Source organism: Vombatus ursinus, unplaced genomic scaffold (assembly GCF_900497805.2).
Source record: "Vombatus ursinus unplaced genomic scaffold, bare-nosed wombat genome assembly UNPS02005659.1, whole genome shotgun sequence".
Lineage (NCBI taxonomy): Eukaryota > Metazoa > Chordata > Mammalia > Diprotodontia > Vombatidae > Vombatus > Vombatus ursinus.
In genome coordinates, this window is record NW_020945437.1 from 24,501,799 (window position 1) to 24,524,667 (window position 22,869).

Below are 22,869 nucleotides of genomic sequence, written 5' to 3' on the forward strand. Positions count from 1 at the left end.
TTTCTTTTCTTTTCTTTTCTTTTCTTTTCTTTTCTTTTCTTTTCTTTCTTCCTTTTATTTTTGTTTCTTCCTTCTCATGGTTTCTCCCATTGGTTCTTATTCTTTTTTACAAACATGACTAACGTGAAAATAGGTTCAATATGAATGTATATGTAGAGCCTATATCAAATTGCATGCCATCTTGGGGTGGGGGGAGGGAAGAGATAGGAAGACAATTTGGAACTAAAAATCTTATGGAAGTGAATGTTGAAAACTAAAAATAAATAAATTAAGATATTGTGTGTGTGTGTGTGTGTGTGTGTGTGTGTAAAAATTCAGTGAAGAATCCTTTTAGCACCGGGGAATTCAGTGTGATTTTATTTCTGAAAATAGGTCAGCTACTTAGGGGTGATTATTTTGCCATTAGATTTCCTTTAACTATTATACATATTAGTTCCAATAACTTATTATTTATTTCTTTAGCATATTGAAGAATAGGATGCTTTGATTCTATTGTCAGTATTTGAATTTTTTCTTACTTTCAGTAAACCCTCTAAGGTTACCTTATACCTACTTTGTGTGTGCATATGTGCATATATGTAGTGTAAACATACATAGATATGTGTGTATATGCACATATGTACATGTTACACCCCATTAGAATGTAAACCCTTTGAAGTCAGGGACTATTTGTCTTTTATCTCTTGATTCCTTGACACTTAGTAGAATGCCTCGCATGTAGTAGATACCTCTAATAAATGATTGAAAGACTAATGACATAATTAATCTGTTTTTTCTCTCTCTTAACCATTGTTAGATGTGAGTGGTACTGTCTTTTTCACTTTTAATAAAGTCCTCCTATTATCCATTTCGAGACAACTGTGTGGCTAGTGCTGTGCCTAGAATTAGCAAGACTCATCTTCCTGAGTTCAAATCTGACTTCAGACAAATGTCTGAGCTATGTGAACCTGGGCAAGTCACTTAATGCTGTTTGCTTCAGTTTACTCCTCTGTGAAATGAAGGAAATGGCCAGTCATTCCAGTATATTTGCAAGAAGACCTCAAATGGATTCACAAAGAGTTGGGCATGACTGAAAATGACTGAACAACATTGTCCATTTCAGTAAATATGTGCTCAGCTTTAAGGCGAATTAAAAAAAACAAAGTGTAAAATATGTCTTCTGACGTTGTTGTTCATCCTTCTTGTTGAAGAGGACCAGTGACATCACAATTTGAATTTAAGTGAGGCAGAGCTGTGCAAAGTCAGCCTCACTCTTTCTCCAGTCATCTAAGTCCAGTGGCAAGGACAAAAGTCAAGATGCAGTGGCCTTTCTAAATTAAGGTCTTTCCCAGGTCTCATATTGTCTGAGGCATCATCAGTTCAATGACTAAGGAATAGGTAAGAATTGAGACAAAAGATGACCTAATTTATCATCACAAAAGTATCAGTCTGGGAGGGGTAGACCTTCTGAGTTTCTGGGCTGAATAGAAAATAATTGCTATTCTAAGTTATTAAAGTTATTAAAAAAACCTAAACAATGAGCCACTGAGACTTGGGCTGGGGGCTATTATTGGCCATTCTATGAGAGCCAGAGTGATTTGTGTTTAAAAGGTAGTCAGGTAGTTCCATTTAAAACACAACTTTTTAAAAGCCTGTTTTTTCAGAGCTACATTTCAAGAAATCATAAATGAAAACTGCATGGGACAAAAAGTAAATTGTCCCAGCTTTTGGGGGGAGGGAGAATAACATATAAATAAATGGGAAAGAAAGAAAGAAAATTTTGAAATGAAGAAATCTAGCCCTCAGGCCTCAAAATATCTCACAGGAGATAAGTGACCAAAAATGTGTTCCTGTGGACAGACCATCCACATGTAAGGATATGATGCCTGAAGTGGAGAGAGGGGAGGAAAAGGAGGAGGAGGAAGGGAAAGATTAGGAAGAATAGGAGAAAGAGGAGGAGGGAGATGACTGATGGGGAGAGGAAGGAGGAGAAGGGGGGGAGATGAGGAAAAAGAAGAAAAATAGCAGTATTCCCAATTTCTACTCTTAATGGGCAAGTTGGGTGCTCAGAGGCCAGCTACTACTGCTCTCTAAGTGCCAAATGCAGTAGTCCCCACTGACAGTCATCCAATAGTCTCGATTAGTTTTTTACCACAGGTAATTGCTAGATAACCTGATAAAGGCAGTTAATGTAAAATTTCCTCTGAAAATCCTGGTTTAGTCCTTCTCATAAATACACACAGCATCCATGAGAGGAGTAAGCATGACTACAGACCACAGTAGTCATGAAGCACACATGTAAGAAACATGTGTGACAAAAGTTTAACCTGCAGTGCCTGCTCTGGAAGTCCTCTCTGTGTAGAGACCCATGCAGAACCATTTGTTGTTTGTTCTTCATCCTCTTCTGATCTAAAATGCCTTGGTCAGGCTGGGGAAACAAGGCCAGCATGCCTGACAGCTGTTAATCATAGTGTTTTACGTTTTTAGTTATCTCACAAATGAATATCATCTTTGTTGTGCTGTAGGAATTTGGAGAAGGCACAGATCATTGTGAATAGAGAATTTAGAAAAGTAAGACTTCATTCATCAAATGTTAATTAAGCACCTAGTATTTGTAAAAGTATTCATTGTTGAGGTGGGTGCAAAATTTAGGTAAGACATACTTCTTTCTTGTCCTTGTGGAGTTTGTTGTGTAGAGGGAAGAGGATGGCACAAGCATGAATGACTAAGTATAACACATCACGGCACACAGTAAGTACATTGGAGTGTACAAAGCACAGTGATATGTAGATTTGAAGGGGGAAGGGTGATACTGAGTGCCATGTCAGACAAGGATTTATCAGGTTGTATTGCCTTGTTGCCAAGGATGTTGAATGCCAGGCAAGGAGTTTAAACAAGTAGTTTACACAAGAGGTAATAGGGAGCCATTGATGATTTTCCACAGAGAAGTGACATGTCCAGACTTAAGTGTAAAAATGATATCTCTTCAATTTGGAACTATGCCCAAAGGGCTATAAAAATGTGCATACCCTTTGACCCAGCAATAGCGCTTCTAGAGCTATATCCCAAAGAGATCATACAAATGGGAAAAGGACCCACATGTACAAAAATATTTATAGCAGCTCTTTTTGTGGTGGCAAAGAATTGGAAATTGAGGGGATGCCCATCAATTGGGGAATGGCTGAACAAGTTGTGGTATATGAATGTAATGGAATACTATTGTGCTATAAGAAATGGTGAGCAGGCAGACTTCAGAAAAACCTGGAAAGACTTGAGTCAACTGATGCTGAGTGAAGTGAGCAGAACCAGGAGAACGTTGTACAGGGTAATAACCATGTTGTGCTATGACTAACTTTGATAGACTTAGCCTTTCTCAGCAGTGCAAGGATCTAAAAGACATCTCCAAAAGCCTTATGATGGAAAATGCTATCCACATCCAGAGAAAGAGTCTGAATGCAGAAAGAAGCATACTATTTGCTTTATTTTCCTTCTATTTTGTTTTGTTTCTTCTTTCTTGTGGTTCCTCCTGTTGGTTCTAATTCTTCCTTACAACATCACTAATGTGAAAATATGTTTAATAGGAATGTATCTGTAGAACCTGTATCAGATTGCACGCCATCTTGAGGAGGGAGATGGAGGGAGAGGGGGAGAAAAATTCAAAACTCCAAAGCATATGGAAGTGATTGTTGAAAACTAAAAATAAATTAATAAAAAAAGATGGCTCTTGGCATTTGAATAAAGCAGGAGTGGAGGGGATTGATTGTAGGAAGTGAAGATAGAATTTGACTAGTAGATAGTTCAAGATAGAAGCTAAAAAAATGGATATGATTTGGATTCTTTGGGTGAGTGGCAGTTTGCCTTTGGCATTGTTCAGGGGATGGATAGCATGAATCAAGTTAGGGAGGCAGGCATAAGGATAACATGATCACGATTGGTCTGTTTCAGAATGTTTGTTTTGTGCTAGGTTGTAGGGGAGATTCAAAGATTCATAAGACCCTCTCTTCCATTTCTGCTGAATTGTGGGAAATAAGATTGGATATAGAGGATGTGATCATGTTATTTAAAATCGCTATCCTTTTTTTATTCATCACCTTCATTTCTAAATATATTCTCTCCTACCCAAAGACCATCCCTTTCATAAAGAACAACAAAAACATGAAAGTATTAAGAACTTAATATTTTCTAGGCACTTCACTAGGCAGCAAACATATAATGAATGAAATAATCCCTAAACACAAGGAGCTTACATTATAACCAGAGAGCGAAGAGTAATGTATATGTGTACGTGGATTAACTATAAACAGAATGAACACAAATAGTAAAATCCAAGGTAGCTTAAGAAGGGAGGGTACTAGCAGTTTGGAGGCTTTATAATGGTGCTTGAGCTGCATCTTGAAGGAGGGGAGGGCTTCTTTGAGACCATTGTAAGGAGGGAATACATTCTAGACATGTAGGAGGGCCGATACAAAGGCATGGACGGGTTATTTTGAAGAACAGAGAAGAGAACAAAAGAGCTTCTAGCTTATCCCACTGGAATTGATTGAGTAGGAGAATGACGTCTTCACAGAAAGGTCTGTTTGACAGGAGTTTTTAGGATAGATTGGAATAAGGAGCAATCTGAGGCAGGGAAACCAATTAGGAATTTATCATCATAATCTGATAGAGAGGTGATGAAGGCTTTGAACTAAGGTGGTATCTGTGTGAGTAAAGAGAAGGGATTGGATGCAAGAGATATTTGTGGAGGCAGAAAAAGTATTATTTGGGCACTGAAATGTGGGTTAAAGGAGGGTGAGTACTTGAGGATAAAGTGGAATATGAGATGGTTAGTTGGGATAGGAAGGAAAGAAGTCAGGCAGACATTTACTTAGCACCTACTGTGTGTCAGGCATTGTTCCAAGCATTTCACAAATATCTGCTTTTATCCTCAAAACAATCCTGGGAGGTTGGTGTAGTTATCCTCATTTTACTTTTGAGGAAACTGAGGCAGAAATTGTGACTTTTTCAAGGTCACATGCTAGTAACTAGTGTCTGAGGCTGTATTTGAACTCAACTCAGGTCTTCCTGACTCCAGACCCAGGGCTCCGTCCACTGAGTCACCCATCTGGTCATGCATTACATTAATTTCCTACCTCCGTGCTTTTGCATAGACTACCATTCCTGGAAAGTACTCCTTCATCTCTAATAAAATTGCTTAGCTTCTTTGAAGGCTAAGTTCAAGTGCTATTTCCTAGTCTGATACTCTAAGTTGCTAGTGTCCTCCCAGAAGAAATTACTTTGTATCTACTGTGTATTATAGTTTATATTTAGTTTTTTGTGTACATGCTATTTTCTTCCCTGTCTTAAAGGCAGAAGTTGTCTGCTTTTTTGTTCTCTTATCTCCAGCATCTGGCAGGTCCTTTACACATAGTAAGTGCTTAGTTAATGTTTATTAAACTAATGAATACATTAGCTTACTCTTAGCTTTCTTAGATATCTTGATTTATGGTGTTCATCTTCCTTTGAATATTCTTTACATCTCTGCTTGTCAAAATCCTATGACCATCCTTTATGACTCAGATCAAGTAATGCCTGCCTAGCTTTCCATCAGTCTGAGTCCTTTCTGCTGCTTATGTAATATTTTGTTCACAGTTCATTTATGATAGCTTATCAAGTCTGCCTGATATTTTAGTTATTCTTGTACATTTGACTCTTCTTCCTTTACCTTCTTTCCCCTTACCCCCCGATTTTAAGTTTCTTAAGCATAAATTTTGTATTACTCATCTTTGTATCACTCATCTCCTCTACTGCCTGCCAAGTACTAGTCAATTAATATTAGAGTAGATCATACATCTTACCATTTCTGGTACACTGGGAAGAAACTTGAATTCTAATCCTGGTTCTATTTTGTGTGAACAGGAGCAAGGAAAATCTGTAAAAATAAGTGTGTTGAATTAGATGGTCTCTAGGAGAAAGTTCTGCTCTAATTTAAAATAATTCTTTCGATTTCTTCCTTTTGAGATGAGATTTTTCATATTTTTAGTTATTCTTTTAAAAAATGATTTATTTTAATTTATTGATTTTTTAACCATTACCATAATCTCTGCAGTGACCCTCTCCCTCCACAAAAGCAAAAAATATAATAAGACAAAAATAGTAACATAAGACAGAACAAATGTAACAATAAGACAAAAAAAGAATGAAGAAAAATCAACACAACTGATTAATACATTGAAAAAGTCTGAAAATAGCTTACAATGTACAATACTTGTGGACCTCTCACCTCTGCAAAGGGTGAGAATATCATCTTATATCCCTTCTTCCAAGTCATGCTTGTTCTTTATAATTTTTCAACATTCAGTTGTGCGTGTGTGTGTGTGTGTGTGTGTGTGTGTTGGTTCTTTCTATTTACATTGTTGTAGTTACTGTATATATTGTTTTCTTTACTTTGCTTACTTCCCTCTGCATCAATTCATGTAGATGAATTGTATCTGTATTTATCACATTCATCACTTATTTTAGCACGGTACTACTATACTACTGCATTCATGTGCCACAACTTGTACAACTTTTTTTCCAATTCTTTGCTATCACAAAAATATTTTTGTGTATTTCAGGACTTTCTTATTTCTGGTCAAAGTATTTGGGCATTTTAGTGACTTTATTTGCATAATTCCAGATTGCTTTTCATGATGGTTTTCTCAGTTCACAGCTGTACTCCTCCCACACTGACTATTCCATCTTTTGCCTTTTTTTTTTGTTGTTTTTGTTGCTGCTGCGGATTTTCAAGGTGTGAGGGCAAAATCTCAGGGTTATTTTGATTTGCATTTCTCTTATTATTAGTAATTTAGGGCATTCTTTCATGTGGTTGTTAATAGTTTTCAGTTCCTCTTTTGAGAACTGTTTATATCCTTCATCTCCTTTATTACTAATGACTTTTGGTCTGAGATATGTGTGTATACATATGCTAATTGTTTACATATTTTGAATACTAGAGAAATTTGATACAAAGATTTTTCTTCTACTTAGCTGATTTCCTTATTCTAGATATATTAATTTTTGTCTGTGCAAAAGCTTCTCAGTTTCATGTAATCAAATTTGTAATTGCTTGTGTCTCTTATTTGGTTAAGAATACATCTGCTCATAGTTGTGAAAGGTATACTCTGCTTTTCTTCTCATTTTTCTGTTGTATGCTCTGTAACATTGAGGTCATGTATTCATTTAGTATGTATACATGTAGAATATGGTATAAGATGTTGGTCTAAATGTAATTTCTTCCAGCCTACTTTGCAGTTTTCACATCAAAATGTATTTTTTTGGGGCAATTGGGGTTAAGTGACTTGCCCAGGGTCACACAGCTAGTAAGTGTCAAGTGTTTGGTCTGAGGTCGGATTTAAACTCAGGTCCTCCTGACTTCAGGGCCAGTGCTCTATCCACAGCGCCACTTACCTGCCCCCCAAGTTTTTTTTAAATCATCAAATAAGTTCTTTTGTATGTAATTTGTTTTCTGGTTTATTGAACAGTGGGTTATTGATTTGCATTATTTCTGATTTTTCCCTTGTCCAAGCTCTCTGGATCTACCTTTCAATTTCTTAACCAATACTAAATGGTTTTGTTGACGCTGCATTATAACATAGTTTGAGGTCTGGAAGTGCTGTTCCCCCTTTATCCATACTTTTTGTCAAAATTTCCCTTGAGAGTCTGGATCTTTTGTTTATCCAAATGAATTTTGTTGATATTTTTTCAAGTTCTACTTTTATCAGAAGTATCCATTAATTTTAATAGTATTCTCATTTTTATAATGTTAGCATGGCCCATCCATGAGCACTATTTATCCAGATATTTGTTTTTCTTTATTTGTTCGAGGATCTCTTTGTAATTGAATCTATACAAGGCTTTTGTGTGCTTTGGTAGATTGATTCGCAGATGAATTTTGTAATTATTTGGAATGGAATTTCCCTTTCTATTATTGCCTGTTAGATTTTGTAGTTATTGTATAGTAATGCAGTTGATCTTTTTTTTTTTTTTTGAGAGTTTATTTGGTAGCATGCAGTTTTACTTGAACTTATTGTCTTAGAATCTTTGCTGATTCCCTAGGATTTTCCAAGTAAACCATGTTATCAAAAAAAATAGGGGTAGTTTTAACTTCTCTTTATCTGTCTTTACACTTTTAATTTCTTTCACTCATCATCTTATTATTGATAGCATTTTTAGAACTATATCAAATAATAGTGGAGAGAGTAGACATCTTTGTTTTACTCCCATATTTATTGGGAAAGGTTCTAGTGTGTCCCCATTGCATATGATGCTTACTTTTGGTTTTATATACATACTTTTTAAAATATTAAAAGAAAGGCTCCTCCATGCCTACACTTTTTAGAATTTTTAGCATAAATGAGTGTTGTACACGCTTTATCAAAGGCTTTTTCCCGTTGAGACAATCATGTGGTTATTATATCTTATACATTCCAGAGTTTTCAATCTGAACTGTGGGATAATTACTTTTATTTGGAGAATGTTAAAAGTCATCTTTTTGTATTTTGTTTTATAGGCAACAATTGGCATTGACTTTTTATCAAAAACAATGTATTTGGAAGATCGAACAGTAAGTAGAATTTAAGTTGTGTCATTTTCTTCAGTATTCTGTATTAGAAAATGAAGATCAAGGATTTGATCAGTATTTAGAACGAAAAGGAGTAAGAACTTAATGGAATTTATACAGTCATTTGCTGTCATACATATATTGGTGTCTAACCTACTCTCCATCCTAGTGATTCACTTAAGTCATAATGAAAATTCACACAACCCTTTTGCCTTGAACCCCAAGAAGAGCAAGAGAAATTGAAAGAACTACAAGCTTGAAAAAGGCTTAAAAGGATATTTTATCCCTTCTTTCCCTAGGTATAGGCATTGAGGGACATTTGGGTTGGAAGAGAAATGAGTCTGTGACCTGATAAAATATCTTTGCTAGATAATACTTTGTTGCAAAATGGTAAAAGGAAAAAGGAAAGTCTTATTTTGTCAGGCATTTCCTTCTCATTTCTGAATGCTTATTCCCTGTAATATAATGTGTGTACTTGTAGGGACCTTTCAGAGATAGATGCTTGTTGCATTGAAAATGAAGACAGCAGCCAGAACTTAAAAAAAAAAAAAGAAGAAAAAGAAAAAGAAAAACCTAATATCTGTACCAGAGAAGCACCACCATATTGATAGCCTTCTTTTTAAAAAAATTGTCATCAACTTGGGCTAGAGAGACAGCGTTATGAATGTTGTTTTGTATTGTAACCCAGATCTTGTGAATTTTTTAATTTGGAGAATTTTTAGAAGTAAATTTCTAGAAGAAAGAGAGCTTTGTACTTGCTGTTATTCTCTTCCCTTTCTCCTTTTCCCTCTCCCATTTGAATATGAGAAAGTAGAACTACTTGGCTTATTTACAGTTGAGTAGAAAAAATTTCTCTTTCTGGTTGAGTTAGGCAGTAGCAGGGAAAACATAAATAATTATCCCAGTGGTCTTTTCCCCTGGCCCTGGGTAACGGTGACACATCTGAGCTTGGGGGCAGCCCTCCCACCTGTAAGTCTTCCTTCTGTTATCTCTGCAAGCTGTTCACTGCTGCCTCCATTTTTATCCTGTATCATAATGATGAATTGTACACCAGCAAGTGAGTCCACTGTTTGTTATCTGGAAGGGTTAACAGTTTGGAATCTCAGAGGATGGAAGGAGGAGCGCTAGGGAATGCTGTATGTCTCCTCTCCTGGAACCATTTCCACCAGGTTCCAACAGAACAAGTATCATGAGTGCCTTTGGTGCTTCCTTATGGATGGGGAAAATGAGCACTTTGTTCCTGTATCCACTCTTCACTCTTTTAATTCCTGCATGAGTTCTCCCCCCCCCTTTAAAACATTATTACTTTTTTTTTTTAAATTTTTGGTATTAGTTTGCCTTTCTTTTTTTTTCTTTTTTTTTTTTTTTATTTATTTTCTCCCATCCCACAGATCAGGTTGCAGCTGTGGGATACTGCGGGTCAGGAACGTTTCCGTAGCCTCATTCCCAGTTACATCCGTGATTCCGCTGCAGCTGTAGTAGTTTACGATATCACAAGTAGGTATTTTGCACTGGGTTGACTTTTCTTATTTTTCTTGCCTGTTTGACTGATTTTGTTGTCAGGTACGGTTGCAATTATGGGACACAGCAGGTCAAGAGCGGTTCAGGAGCTTGATCCCTAGCTACATTCGTGACTCCACTGTGGCAGTTGTTGTTTATGATATCACAAGTGAGTGGGGGGAATTCTGCATTTCTAATCCTCTCTCAGCCTCTAGCTTAGCTGCATGCTCTATCATCATGTGCTCATTTTTCATACTAGCATGTAAAACATTTTCTTTACCATAGCAAAATTTAGAATAGGCCATATCAGAACTTGTACTCTGGTGATTTTTATAAACATGCTTGTACTTACACTATACTTGGTCTTCCTCTTACCTAATTGTGGCCGTCTACCACCCTGAGGCCTAGCCATGACTTTGGTTGGAGGAATGCCTCCCTTTCTTCTAACTGGCTCTAAAATTTATTTGGAAATAAATATGAATTTAAGCATCTCACTTAATTTTCTAGCTTTCCAAGGCTTGGTTTAAGACTCTTAGGGAGTTTCTACTGCTTGACTTTTCTCCACCTTCGCCTCGCCACCAGTTTATGAGGGGCAGTAGGGGTAGAGAGTGAGGAGGTGGAGAAACTGCAACACTGCATTTTTCCATTATTCGTTTTCATTTGATGGAAGCTAGGTTCCATGACTAAAACTTATTTATTTGTTTTTTGCTAACAAATTACTCTGTCATTTCTCACTAAGAATATGTAAAATTTAGAGACTAGACCATTAGTGGTCTCTTCTCCTGCCGCTTCTTGCAAAGACCGTATTTTGAATTACTTAGCATTTTCTGTGGGGAATTGGTTCCTAAAGAAGAGGTTGCTGAAGTTCTCCATGTAAAATTAATGTGTGAAATGGGTTAAAGAATTCAGATTTCTAGAGTGTGTTAAGGTTTACAAAGCCCCTTCCAAATGGCTGTCCCAATTTTACAGATGAAGGAAATGAGAGAAGTTAAGTGACTTGCCTTATACAGCAAATAAACATCAGAGCCAGGATTCAAATTCACGTCAGCTGAGTCTAAATCAAGTAAGCCAAGCTATCTAAACACCATTTGATAAAGAGAGAGAAGGTCCAGAATACTCTTTACCTTAATATAATAGAGAATAGAAAGAGCTTAGCATTAATAGACAGAGAATCTAGAAGATCAAAGTTTAAGCCTCATCTTCATTGATGGAGTGAGTTTGCTGCTTCTCCCTTCACCAAGAAAATTTCAGATCTGACCAGAAAATTGAGAAGACAGTGTCCAGGTTATTTTGATTTTTTTTTTTTAAGATAGCAGTTTATTACATTATGAGCTTGAGTGATTTGTTGTTGTTACCTGTTGACTCAGTTGAAGTATACAAAGAAGGATAAATTAGATTTATCTGGCTGTAAGATAGTAACAGTTTAAATAAGACTGTAATTCATATTCTTTTTGCTACATGCAAGCTTCTCTCTTGCCACTTTATACTACTCTTCCAAAAAATGTATGTCCATTACTGTGCATTGACAAGTTTTGCAGCTTAAAAGTTTTTGTGCTTACTTTAACTAAAATGGGTGGAACCAGGGTGGGGATAAGGGGATTTTCCTAGAAAAATGACTACAAATTTGAGTGTAAATATAGTACCTGTTTTTCTTGTCCAAAAAGCATTTTGAAATGCTGTAATGGAGAGTTCTCACCAGTTGCAGAACTGCATTTTATTACAGGTGCTTCTGGCATACCAAACCATTGAACTCCTCCATAGTTAAAGTGATCACAGACTGATTAAGCAATGCAAACAGTGACATTTAAAAGCTCCTTGAAAGCTTCTTTTTTTTTTTTGTACCAATTCTCTGGACTTGTTGGGACTTAATGGCTGACATATTTTTTGACGTGCTTTACTTTGTGAAATAAATGTAAGTGATGGAAAAAGAGAGAGACAATGTAAAACCATGTTATCTGTCACATCTGTCACTACTTGGAAATACATACCTACAAGTACATAAATACGTAATTTTTAAAATTAACCCGTTATGCTTATTTTATAAATCTCAGGATGCAAAAATTTCTTCCAACATGCAAACCATCTTTTCTGTATAGTTAAACTACTGACAGCTGTCATCAGATAAAATGGAGTTATGTTGTAGGCACATTGAAAGGGTGGGTCTTAATGTGCCAACTCCTGCCAGGGTGGTATGGTTTTCCATCACCTGGGGAGGTATCTACAATAACACTCATCTTTTTGTCCACCCTCCTACACCAGATGTAAACTCATTCCAGCAAACCACAAAATGGATTGATGATGTCAGAACGGAAAGGGGAAGTGATGTCATCATTATGCTAGTGGGAAATAAAACAGATCTTGCTGACAAGAGGTATGGAGTAACTTTCTTCTAGGGCATTTGATTTCTACATTGAGCTACCTGCCCCTAGTCTCCTGCGAAATATTGTTGAGAGGGTTGTTGAGTGTCAACCAATTTAGGACCTATTTTAAATTTTATTTTGAAACTTGGGTGCATCTATGATTTCATCCATTTTGGATACACACTGCAGGACTGGTAAAGTTGCTAACTGGCCGGTGTTTTCTGGGCCAACATTTTATGACAGAAGTAGCTTGTTTCTTACATATATATAATGTTATGGCCAGTGGGTTTTTGGATTTGTTTTTGATTTTGGTAACCCTAATTGGTGCAGAACACATTCCATCTGTGTCTTTTTATACTGCATGATTTACATCTGTCTTTCTACAAATTTATCATAAAGGCCAGCTGTCAGGCATTCCTCATTTCTGATATTCTTCCTTCTCATTACTTGACCTACCCAACTACTTTTCCAGTCATACATGTATTTTGATTGTCTCATTTTCCCTTATATTTTATTTATTTATTCATTCATTCATTTTGTGAGGCAGTTGGGTTTAAGTGACTTGCCCAGGGTCACACAGCTAGTGAGTATCATGTGTCTGAGGCCAAATTTGAACTCATCTCCTCCTGACTCTATCTACTACGCCACCTAGTCGCCCCTATTTTAAAAAAGTTTATATAGCATAAAAAAGATAAGTCATTAAAATGAAGTGAGATCTCATTTATTTAGACTCACCTACAGTAGATTGGGTGTAAGAGGGTTCATAGAAGAAACTGATAAATAATCTTGTACTTTGAGAGGCTTGTAAGTGAAGCAGTATTTTGCATGTAAAACTTGTGCAGAAATGCTGTAAAAATGAATTGTATCTTAAAATTATTTGTCTATACAGATTAAAGCCCCACCATTTTTTTCTTGGCAGTATTCAACTCACCGTATTTTAATAGGATATTTTGTTTAGTAATTTTGTGTCCCTTAGTTATTTATGGTTATAAACAAATCAAACTTTTGAATTGATCTTAAAGACTTCATTTTGGTACCATAGTGAAATGAGTAAAATGGTCTTCAGGATATAGAATGCACATGTTTTAGCATTAATTACTTTGAAGCCCCTTAATTTGAATGAACGATTATTTTCAGTGAAAACTTTAATGGGCCTGTTATGTTTTGGCCTTAAAGAATATTGACCACTCTCCTTTAAGAAGTGTATGTTTCAGTGTCTAGCATTGGATGATCGGTGGTATTAACATTCATGTATTGAATTTGTGGCATTTATTAAATACATGGCATGGGAATGGGCTGATCCACTGTATTGCATTAGCAACTGTGTCGAAAGTGTTGGTCTCATTATACAATAAAAAGGACATCTTTTACTTTGAAAAATTTTTTTAGACCTTTTTTTTTCCCCCAAAAGTCTGTTTGAAAGTGAATTGCTGTAGGCTAATTTTAAGCGTTTTCCTTGCATTGCCTTTTATTTTGTCTCGTGGGCATTTGTGTTGAGCTAATAACACATTCATCACAAAGCTAAGTCATAATCATTTGAGGAGTTAGAAGAATCATAACACCATATTTGTGTAGCACTTGACAGTTTACAATACGCTTTCCTTACAACCACCTTTGAGGTAAGTATTGCAAGTATTGTACAGAGGAAACTGAGTCTCAGGAAGGCAGTAACTTGTTTGCACTTGAAAAGTGAAAAATTAACCAGCTTTCTAGATTAGCTGCCTATTAATTACTTTGAAGTTCCCTGACTGGATTGATTTCAGCCCAGAGATGAATGTTACATTTATTGAAAGTAAGGTAAAAACAGAATAGGGCTAGCAATTTCTTTGTTATTGCTACTGAGTTTGTATTGAGCATGTCCAGCCTGAGCACTTTTCTCCAAGCAGTAATATTATTCCACCTATTTTAAGGTAAGGTACAATCAATTAAGAATGACTTTCTCCCCTAATCATTGCTCCCAGTCTATAGCTCCTCAGACGTGCAATTAATCAGCAAGCATCAAACACTTAAAATGTGTGAGGCGCTATGCGATGTACAAAAAAAAAGATTATTGCATTTTAAATGCCTACGTTTAAGGAAGCACTAGGCTGGGTGTTTGTACATGTTGATAACCTATCTCATTTTAGGAGCTCTTAGATACTTAAGAATATATTTGCATTTCCAAAAATATCTTAAAAGTTGCAGGTAGCTGATAATCAAGAGCATATACTTAATATCCCTTATGGTAAATATAGTTAAGATATCATATTCAAAACTACTAGCAATTCTTCTGAGTATCCTTGACCCCTTATACTTTATGACAGCTGACATCTAGTCTAGATTGGGTATAAGAAAACAAGAAAAAGGTGTAAGTTCTCTGTGTTCTTGAGTGTCCCATGACCTCATTGTGAGACTTTAGAAAGCTAATGCCTATGTTTCTTTGTGAAATGAGAAAACTAATTCTTAGGATTTTGCAAGTTTCATACTCATGGGCTCTTTGAATGGACTTCTCCTATAGCTTTATCTCAAATCATCTCTCTCTCTCTTTTTTTTTTTTCTGTTCTCTACAGGCAAGTGTCTATTGAGGAGGGAGAGAGGAAAGCCAAAGAGCTCAATGTTATGTTTATCGAAACAAGTGCAAAAGCGGGATACAATGTGAAACAGGTGAGTGTTCAAGGTGTGTGAAGGATGGGAGGTAGGGTTAACTGAGGGGATGAAGTTGCTAAGACTTCCACAGATCCTTTAAGGAGAAACTTGAGATGCGTGTTAGTGCCAAATACCTATTGTTGCTTTTCTGCAATCAACGGTGTTCGTACCTTTTTTTCAACACATTGTTGAACGTGGAAGGAAAATTGGTATAGCAAGTCATAAGATTTAGAGTTGACAAGAAGACTTTCAGATCATCTAGTACAAATACTCTACCATCTAATGTGTAAATTAGGAAACTGAAGCCTGGAGGGGAGAAAGGACTTTGCTGAAATGTTCATTCTTACATGCTTCAATGCCTCCACTTCATACTTCAGTATTTCAAAAGATCCTTGATTTTATTCATACAGGTACCTCACACAGAAATTGCAGTCCTAAGTGGTTTTATGAGCTACATCCCCTGGAAGCTGTTGAACTTCTAATTCTGAAAAAGCATAAGAGAGATATCATACTTTCCAAACTGTACAAATTAATATAAATTTTTGGTAGATATTCCAAAACCTATCAACCCTCAAAACAGCAAGTGCCACCTAACCCAGGAATTTAACTGAGTTAGAGGTAGACTTTGCAGTGTTTTAGAGTATCAGGATGAGATTGCAGTTTTGAAAAGGGATGGGAATGGAAAAAGTAACTTACATTATTTGTTTGCTTGTTAGAAATGGCACTTTGTTCCTTTCGAGAGAACAAGCTTAATTACTTTCACAGCTCCAGTAAAATTGTCAGAAATTTCCACATTGCTTGGCAACATCTTAAAATATCATGTTCTTTGTCCAGATCTAGAAGTGTCGAAAATAATGTTATCAGTAAACCATTTTTCAAGGAGGCAGGTAGGTAGGTAGTAGAAGGCAAGATAAGACTTGCATGGAGTGGTTTGAAAGTCTGTCATGAAGCCTTAGGCAGGTTAGCACCATCTGCTGGGTAGAGTTGGGGCAGAAAGATGTCTGTTTCTTTACAGCTAGTTCTCTGCAGGAGATTCTCCACTCTGTGAATAATAAAGACAACATTTATATCTAGTACATTAGGAAGTGGCCCTTTGAAATAAGCAATTCGGAATGGCACAGTATTTTATAGATGAAAAAGCTGAGGCTCAGGCAAAGGAACTGATTTGCCCAGGGTAACAGTAAGTGGCAGAACCAGGTTGTCAGTCAATAGACGTTGATTAAATATCTACTATGTACTAGGCACATATATATGAGGATACATATATGAAAAAGATAGTCCCTGTCCTCAAGGAGTTTACAGTCTAATGGAGGAAGTCAACACATAAGGGTATCATACATGTCCAGTGCTTTTTTTCCACCATATCACATTGTCTTTAGGGGTTAACCTAGAAGTTATAGCCTAGGAGGCCCCACCAGTGCCAAAAAATAATACAGGATTCTGACTGACCTCTGAATGTTCAGTGGTTGGCATAAATTCCACAAGATCCAATGTCCTCTTATGTGAGGACATATATTCTCTTGGATGTTCTGTACCACAGGATATAGAAAGCTAACCTCTGTTTAAGTTCAGCCTCTGATGAATATTGAGTTACCCAGCACTTAACCTGACTCTGGATGCTCTCCAGCTTATTAATATACTTCAACTGGAACTCTCAGAACTAAGCACAGTACTTAAGGTGTGATCTCACTAGGATATAGTACTTAAGTAATATTACCTACTTATTCTTGGAAGCTAAGTCTCTCTTGATGCAGCCAAGGATTACATTAATATTTTTGACTGCTGATTCATTGAACTTGAAGTATCCTAAAACCTCCAGTATTTTTCAGACAAATAGCTGTCTAAGCATCTCTCCCTGTGCTGTACTTATAAAGTTGAGTTATTTAAGCCAAGAATAAGACTTTATATTTATCCCTATTGAATTTCATTTTATTAGTTGCAACCCAGTACTCTAGCCTGTCAGGATCTTTTTTAGTCCTAACTCTGGCATATGGCATGTCAGTTATCTCTCCCGGCTTTATATCATCTTCAGATATGATGAAAAGCTTTTACAAAACCAAGTCATTTACAAAACTTTTAAGCAACACCGCCAGCCCAAGCATGACCATTCCTAGGACATTCCACTGGAGACCTCCTGCTACCCTGACATTGAGCCATTAAGGGCCAATTTTTTAGTTTGTCCAGGAAGCCATTTCCAAATCCATCTTATTGTATCATCATCTGTTACTCATCTTTCCATCTTTTCCTTCAAGAATAATGAGATTTTTTTTTTTTTTGGTCAAATGCTTTGATAAAATGTAGGTAGACTGTATTTACAGCATTCTCTTGATCCACGAATTTAGTAGTCTTGGATTAGTCTGCCATAGCTGGTCCTCAAAGCCAATAGTACTCTTTAACAAGCACTTCTTTTGCTAGCTGTTCATTAACCGTTTTTAATGTTCTCTTCTTGGATTGTTTAAGGAATTAAAGGTCAGCTAACTGTCCTTTAATTTGTAGACTCTTTTCTCCAGTCTTGATGTACCTATGTAAGTGGCACAGCAATCACGACTACTATCTCTTTCAGTACCTGAGGAGATAGATAGATATATACATATAATTTATCTGAGCCATATGACTCATCAACACCAACTAGATGCTTCCTTAGCTAAAAGAAGTAAGGACATTGTATCAACTTCCTATTAGCCATTTTTGGTCTGTAATTTCTAGTGCAAAGATAATGCTCCTTAGCATAGAAAAAGCAAGCAAAACAATTCAGTGGTCTCCAGTGTGGAAGCCATAGTAGACACTGGAACATCAAGATAAGGTGTGAGACTCATCCAGTTAGAAAGTGGTGAGAAGACTGAGTTTATCCTGTATCATTTATTTATTTGATCCTATTTACAATTAATTGATTTTGTCCTGTAACTGCTTAAGTCATGGTTCTCTGTCTCTGGCCTGTAATGGGTTAAATTTAAAAATTCAGTTTTCCTGCTATTCACTGATCTATTCTTGCCTCAAAGAATTTAACTGATCTTGAGAGATGCCTGTGAACACAAGGGAGTCAGACCTAGTATTTTTCTACCATCAAGCTATCCTTTAAAGATGTCTGGTTTGCTCTCTAAAAGTCTAGGTCATTATCAGTAACCTCGGAAGTAACCACTCAAACAATGAGCACTTCTTAATCACAAGGCAGGAAGGAAGTGGGTCATTCCTGGTCTCCATTACCAAACTTATAACCATTCCCTTCCCCTCAGATCTGTTACCAGTCATATTGTTCTCTGCATCTCTGTTATTGATGTCATTGACCCTGTTCTATACTTTATTTTGTACTCCCCCAAACCCTACCCTATAAAAGAAAACTGTCTCCCTCCCGCAGGGTCTCAGCTTACTGAGGCACTGAGATCCTATTTATTGGTAGATTTGTGCTTTACCAATAAATTGATCATGCTCAGAACTTTTGTGTCTTGGTTTACCTTATTTTTAACTGTTACAGTGGGAAAGTGGGTTGTATTCCAACATCTCTCCAATTGCAAGACTTATTTCTGACACAGCCCATTCAACCCCTTTAATTTTTATAGTCTAACACTCTCTTGTATCAGCTCTTGCTGCTTTGCAATCTCCCATCCTCTGATCTTCTGTGCCATGTCAGCCCTTCAGGGTAGTTCTAATCTAACCATGACCTAGAAACCCATAGTAACTGTGCAGGTAACATTGGGAAAATCCCCTTCTTTTCCTAGGGTACTCTCACCCTTCTCTCTTATCTTGGTAAGTTGCTGGATGAGTAACAGCCCTGACTTATCCATTTTTCATAGTGCATAGGATGAGCAGGCAGGGATAGTTGCGATTGGCATCAGATATCTCATTTGACTTTATTCCAAACCCACATTCCTTCCAAACTCATTATTCCTGTTGAGGGTACCAATATTCCTTCCATCACATGGTCTCGGATGTCACCCTGAACTCTTATGCTCACTCATCCCACATATCTATTCGGTTGCCAAGTCTTTTTTTTTTTCTTGGGGGTGGGGGAGGAAGCAATCAGGGGTAAGTGACTTGCCCAGGATCATACAACTATTAAGTTATCTGAGGCCAGATTTGAACTGTTATCTGAGAACAAGTTTGAACTCGGGTCCTTCTGACTCCAGGACTGGTGCTCTATCTGCTGCACCATCTAGCTGCCCCTGTTGCCAGATCTTTTAATTTCTACTTTCACAAATTCTTTCATCTCTCTCCTTGTTTCTTACTTACATGGCTACTACCCTCATTCAGGCTCTTAGCATCTCTCACATGGACTTTTGCATTAGCCTCTTAATTGGTTTCCCTGCCTTGAGTCTCTCTCCTTTCTAATCCATCTTCTCCATAACTGCCAAAGTGATTTCTTAAAGTATATCCTTCCCTTACTTAGTAAATGGCAGTAGTTCCTTCCTTTGATCTGTGATCAAATACAGGATATCCCTAAAGTTAGTGCAGTTTCAGACTAGTAAACCTTAAAATCCATCTTTGCCTTTTAAAGACCTTCACAACTGGGGCAAGCTGCATTTCTAATCATATACGTTACCACCCTTCTTGCATTCTTTGGTGCAGCCAAATTTACCTTAATACTGTTCCTTGAACACAAAATCGCATCTTTCCTCTTTCATTTGTGATGGCTGTCTCCTTTGCCTCTTACATTCCTTTATTTCCGTCTAGACTCAGCTCAAACACTGTCTTCGGCATGGAGCTTTTATGGATTCCCCCTTGTTCCTAGTGCCCTCCTTATCTAAATTACCTTGTATTTATTTTGTATCTATTCTGTTTATATTTATTTATGTATATAAACTTTGAGGCAGGGACTATTTCATTTTTACTGGAGTGGTTTGAAAGTCTGTCATGAAGCCTTAGGCAGCTTAGCACCATCTGTTGGATAGAGTTGGGTTCCCAGGAGGTAGCACAGGGAGTGACGCTCAGTAAGCACTTAATAAATGCTTGTTGATTGATTGATTGATCATTATAGGGAACTTCCAAATTGATGAGATCACAGATAATTTTTTTTTTTTGGAGAATTTCACTTGCTTGGTTTTAACATCTCCAAACTTAGCTGGATTCCTTGTAAAAGATAGAAGAGATATGCAGTACATTGCAAAAACATTTGTATAGTCCTAAACTCAAGAATTGGAATAAGGTAAATATTTTGCCATTAAATGTTTATTTGGCAAATGCCACCAAAACAAAACCTCTCCAGAAACTTTTATCCCTAAAAAAATGACATGCAAATATTTTGCTCACGCAAGTTTGCTGGCCAACTCTTGACAAAGTGCTTAAAAATTGTTGAACTTAAGGGTGTTACACATCTCAAAACTTTTATTAATTTATTTATTTTTAGTTTTCAACATTCCTTTTTGAGTTCTAAATTTTCTCCCCATCCCTCCCCTCCCCCCTCCCCAAGACAGCATTACATATTTTTCTCTTATAAAAAGACACATGTCCCAAATGTCTTGCCTTTTCCACTATGACAACTGGCTATCAGTTATTATGATGCCTAACCACAATTAAGCCCTCCCTTTTGAGGTAAGATGTCATTAAAAATACCTTTTGCTGGCCTTTGTTTTTACATAGCCTTCATTTCATAGCCTTTCCCATTTCTTTATATTTGTCTCTTCAGAGAAACTCAATTTTTCTTAATTTTTGGAATAATTAGTAGAGACCAGAATTTTTTGGGGGGGGGGTTTATAAATAGAAGAGCCATTAGAACAGTGTTAATGGAAAATGAAAGAAAGGAATAATTGATAGAACAAATTCCTTTTGGTAGTGATGAGATTATGATCAAAGCACAGGTAGAAATGATGAACCTTTGAAAGTAGGAGGGATGCTAATTTATTTGAGATTGGACAGAAGGAAGAGAAACATGAGTAAAGAAACAGACCTTTTGGAGTGGTGAAGAAGATGGTGAGAGAAGTTGTATTGGGATGGCCTCATTCTTAGGAAAACAGCTGCTAGGAGGGAGGGCACTGTGCAATGGAGGGAACAGAAGTTTGAAGTATGGAAAAGGTTTGCTGTGGGAATTACACAATAGGAAAGCTACAAAATTCATGAAAATAATTGGCAAACAACAATGGAGATCCAGCTGAGATTTAGAAGCATGACTTTTTTGGTAGACTTGGTGAGTATGGGAGGGGAGTCAGTGAAAATAGCTTGTAATGTAACATTCAGCAGTATTGGGAGCACCTGGGAAGTTTGTGGTGGAACTTCCTGAGGGGTAGATATTGAAGGCCAAGGGATGTAATGGGGTGTCAGTTAAGTCGGCATTTGTACCATCATAATGGGATTTCAGTAATCATGTTCCAAATGTAGCAGGTATGTTAAAATTTAATTTTCTTACTAACATAGGAAAAAGGGTTGGAAGATTATAATTTGTGCCATATATACAATAAGAATTGCTGAGGAATGTTAGGCTGACCAATTTTGCTTGCTTGCTCAGGACTTCCAAGTTTTGTTTTTATTTCTTGATGTGAAGGTGCTCTTTTCTTTTCACTCTTGGTTTTTAGTGCTCTGTCTAGTTCCCAATGAGCTATAGGCACCAGAACCTTATTCCTGCTGAAGTGTTGTCATTCCCTCCTGTCTCACAATTTATTCACCTAGCTGAGTGAGATTAAACTGGATTATCAGGTGAATAGGTTCAAGAAAATACTTAAGAATTTGGCTAGAAGAATCCAGGTAACTGACTTAAATCTGAAACAAAGATGGTAGTAAAAATTCTTGTTTACATTGAACTTGAATGCTTACAGGGCACTTTCCTCACAATATTCATATTGGGAGATAGGACATATATTTTTATTCATATTTTATAACTGAGGAAATTTAAGGTTTGAAGTAGTGAATTACTTTTTGAGAGTCAAATATGTACAGCTAGTAAATGTCAGAACTAGAATTTGAAGCCAGGGCCTGGGTTCTCCAGGTTCCAAATCCAGTTTTTCTCAATCCTAGCCCTAAACCTCTCTGCTTATATTTGTAGAGGGGTCACTTGACTTTTGTGCACCGTATTTTCTTCATAAGATGTGGTTAATACTCGCTCTCCTTCCTTCTCAGGGGTATTGTAAAAAAGTGCTTTATACACTGTGAAGCAGTGCTGAGTATAGGGCCTATTATTATCATACATGTAGTTTTTCTCACAGAAAACATACCTTTTATCCATGTTGGATTTTTCCAGCACTAGAAATGCAGTTGCCTGTTGGGTGAGCTACATACTGTAGCGTCTTCTTTTTTTTTTTTTCATTAATTTATTTTTAGTTTTCAACAATCACTTCCATAAGTTTTTGAGTTTTAAATTTTTTCTTCCTCTCTCCCCACCTCCCTTCCCAAGATGGCATATGATCTGTTATAGACTCCTATTAAACATTTTCATATTAGTCATATTGTAAAGAAGAATTAGGACCAATAGGAGGATCCACGAGAAAGAAGAAACAAAACAAATGGAATACTATTTTGCTATAAGAAATGATGGGCAAGTGGACTTCAGAAAAACCTGGAAAGACTTGTATGGTCTGATGCTGAGTGAAGTGAGCAGAACCAGGAGAACATTGTACACAGTAACAGCCACATAGTGCCATGACTCACTTTGATACACTTAATCCTTCTCAGCAATGCAAGGATCTAAGACATCTCCAAAAGTCGAATGATAGAAAATGCTATTCACATCCATAGAAAGAACTATGGATTTTGAATACAGATGGAAGCATACTAATTGCTCTTTTTTCGTTGTTGTTATTTCCTTCTGTTTTGTTTTGCTTCTTCTTTCTTCTGGTTCTTTCTATTGGTTCTAATTCTTCTTTACAACATGTAGCTTCCTTTTTAATCTCAAGTTCCCATCTG

At 36.7% G+C, this 22,869-nt stretch overlaps 1 protein-coding gene across 2 annotated transcripts in view; it reads left to right on the forward strand.

The window, feature by feature from the left end:
- The window catches only part of RAB6A (RAB6A, member RAS oncogene family), a 92,796-nt gene that overhangs the window by 50,188 nt on the left and 19,739 nt on the right, over positions 1–22,869 (forward strand). The window contains exons 3-6 of one of the 2 annotated variants that reach the window (XM_027848195.1): positions 8,507–8,560; positions 9,949–10,054; positions 12,317–12,428; positions 14,967–15,060. In XM_027848195.1, coding sequence (XP_027703996.1) covers positions 8,507–8,560; positions 9,949–10,054; positions 12,317–12,428; positions 14,967–15,060 — 366 coding nt within the window. Of the gene's footprint in view, positions 1–8,506; positions 8,561–9,948; positions 10,055–10,120; positions 10,227–12,316; positions 12,429–14,966; positions 15,061–22,869 lie in introns of both variants that reach the window. The other variant, XM_027848194.1, reaches the window with a different exon arrangement.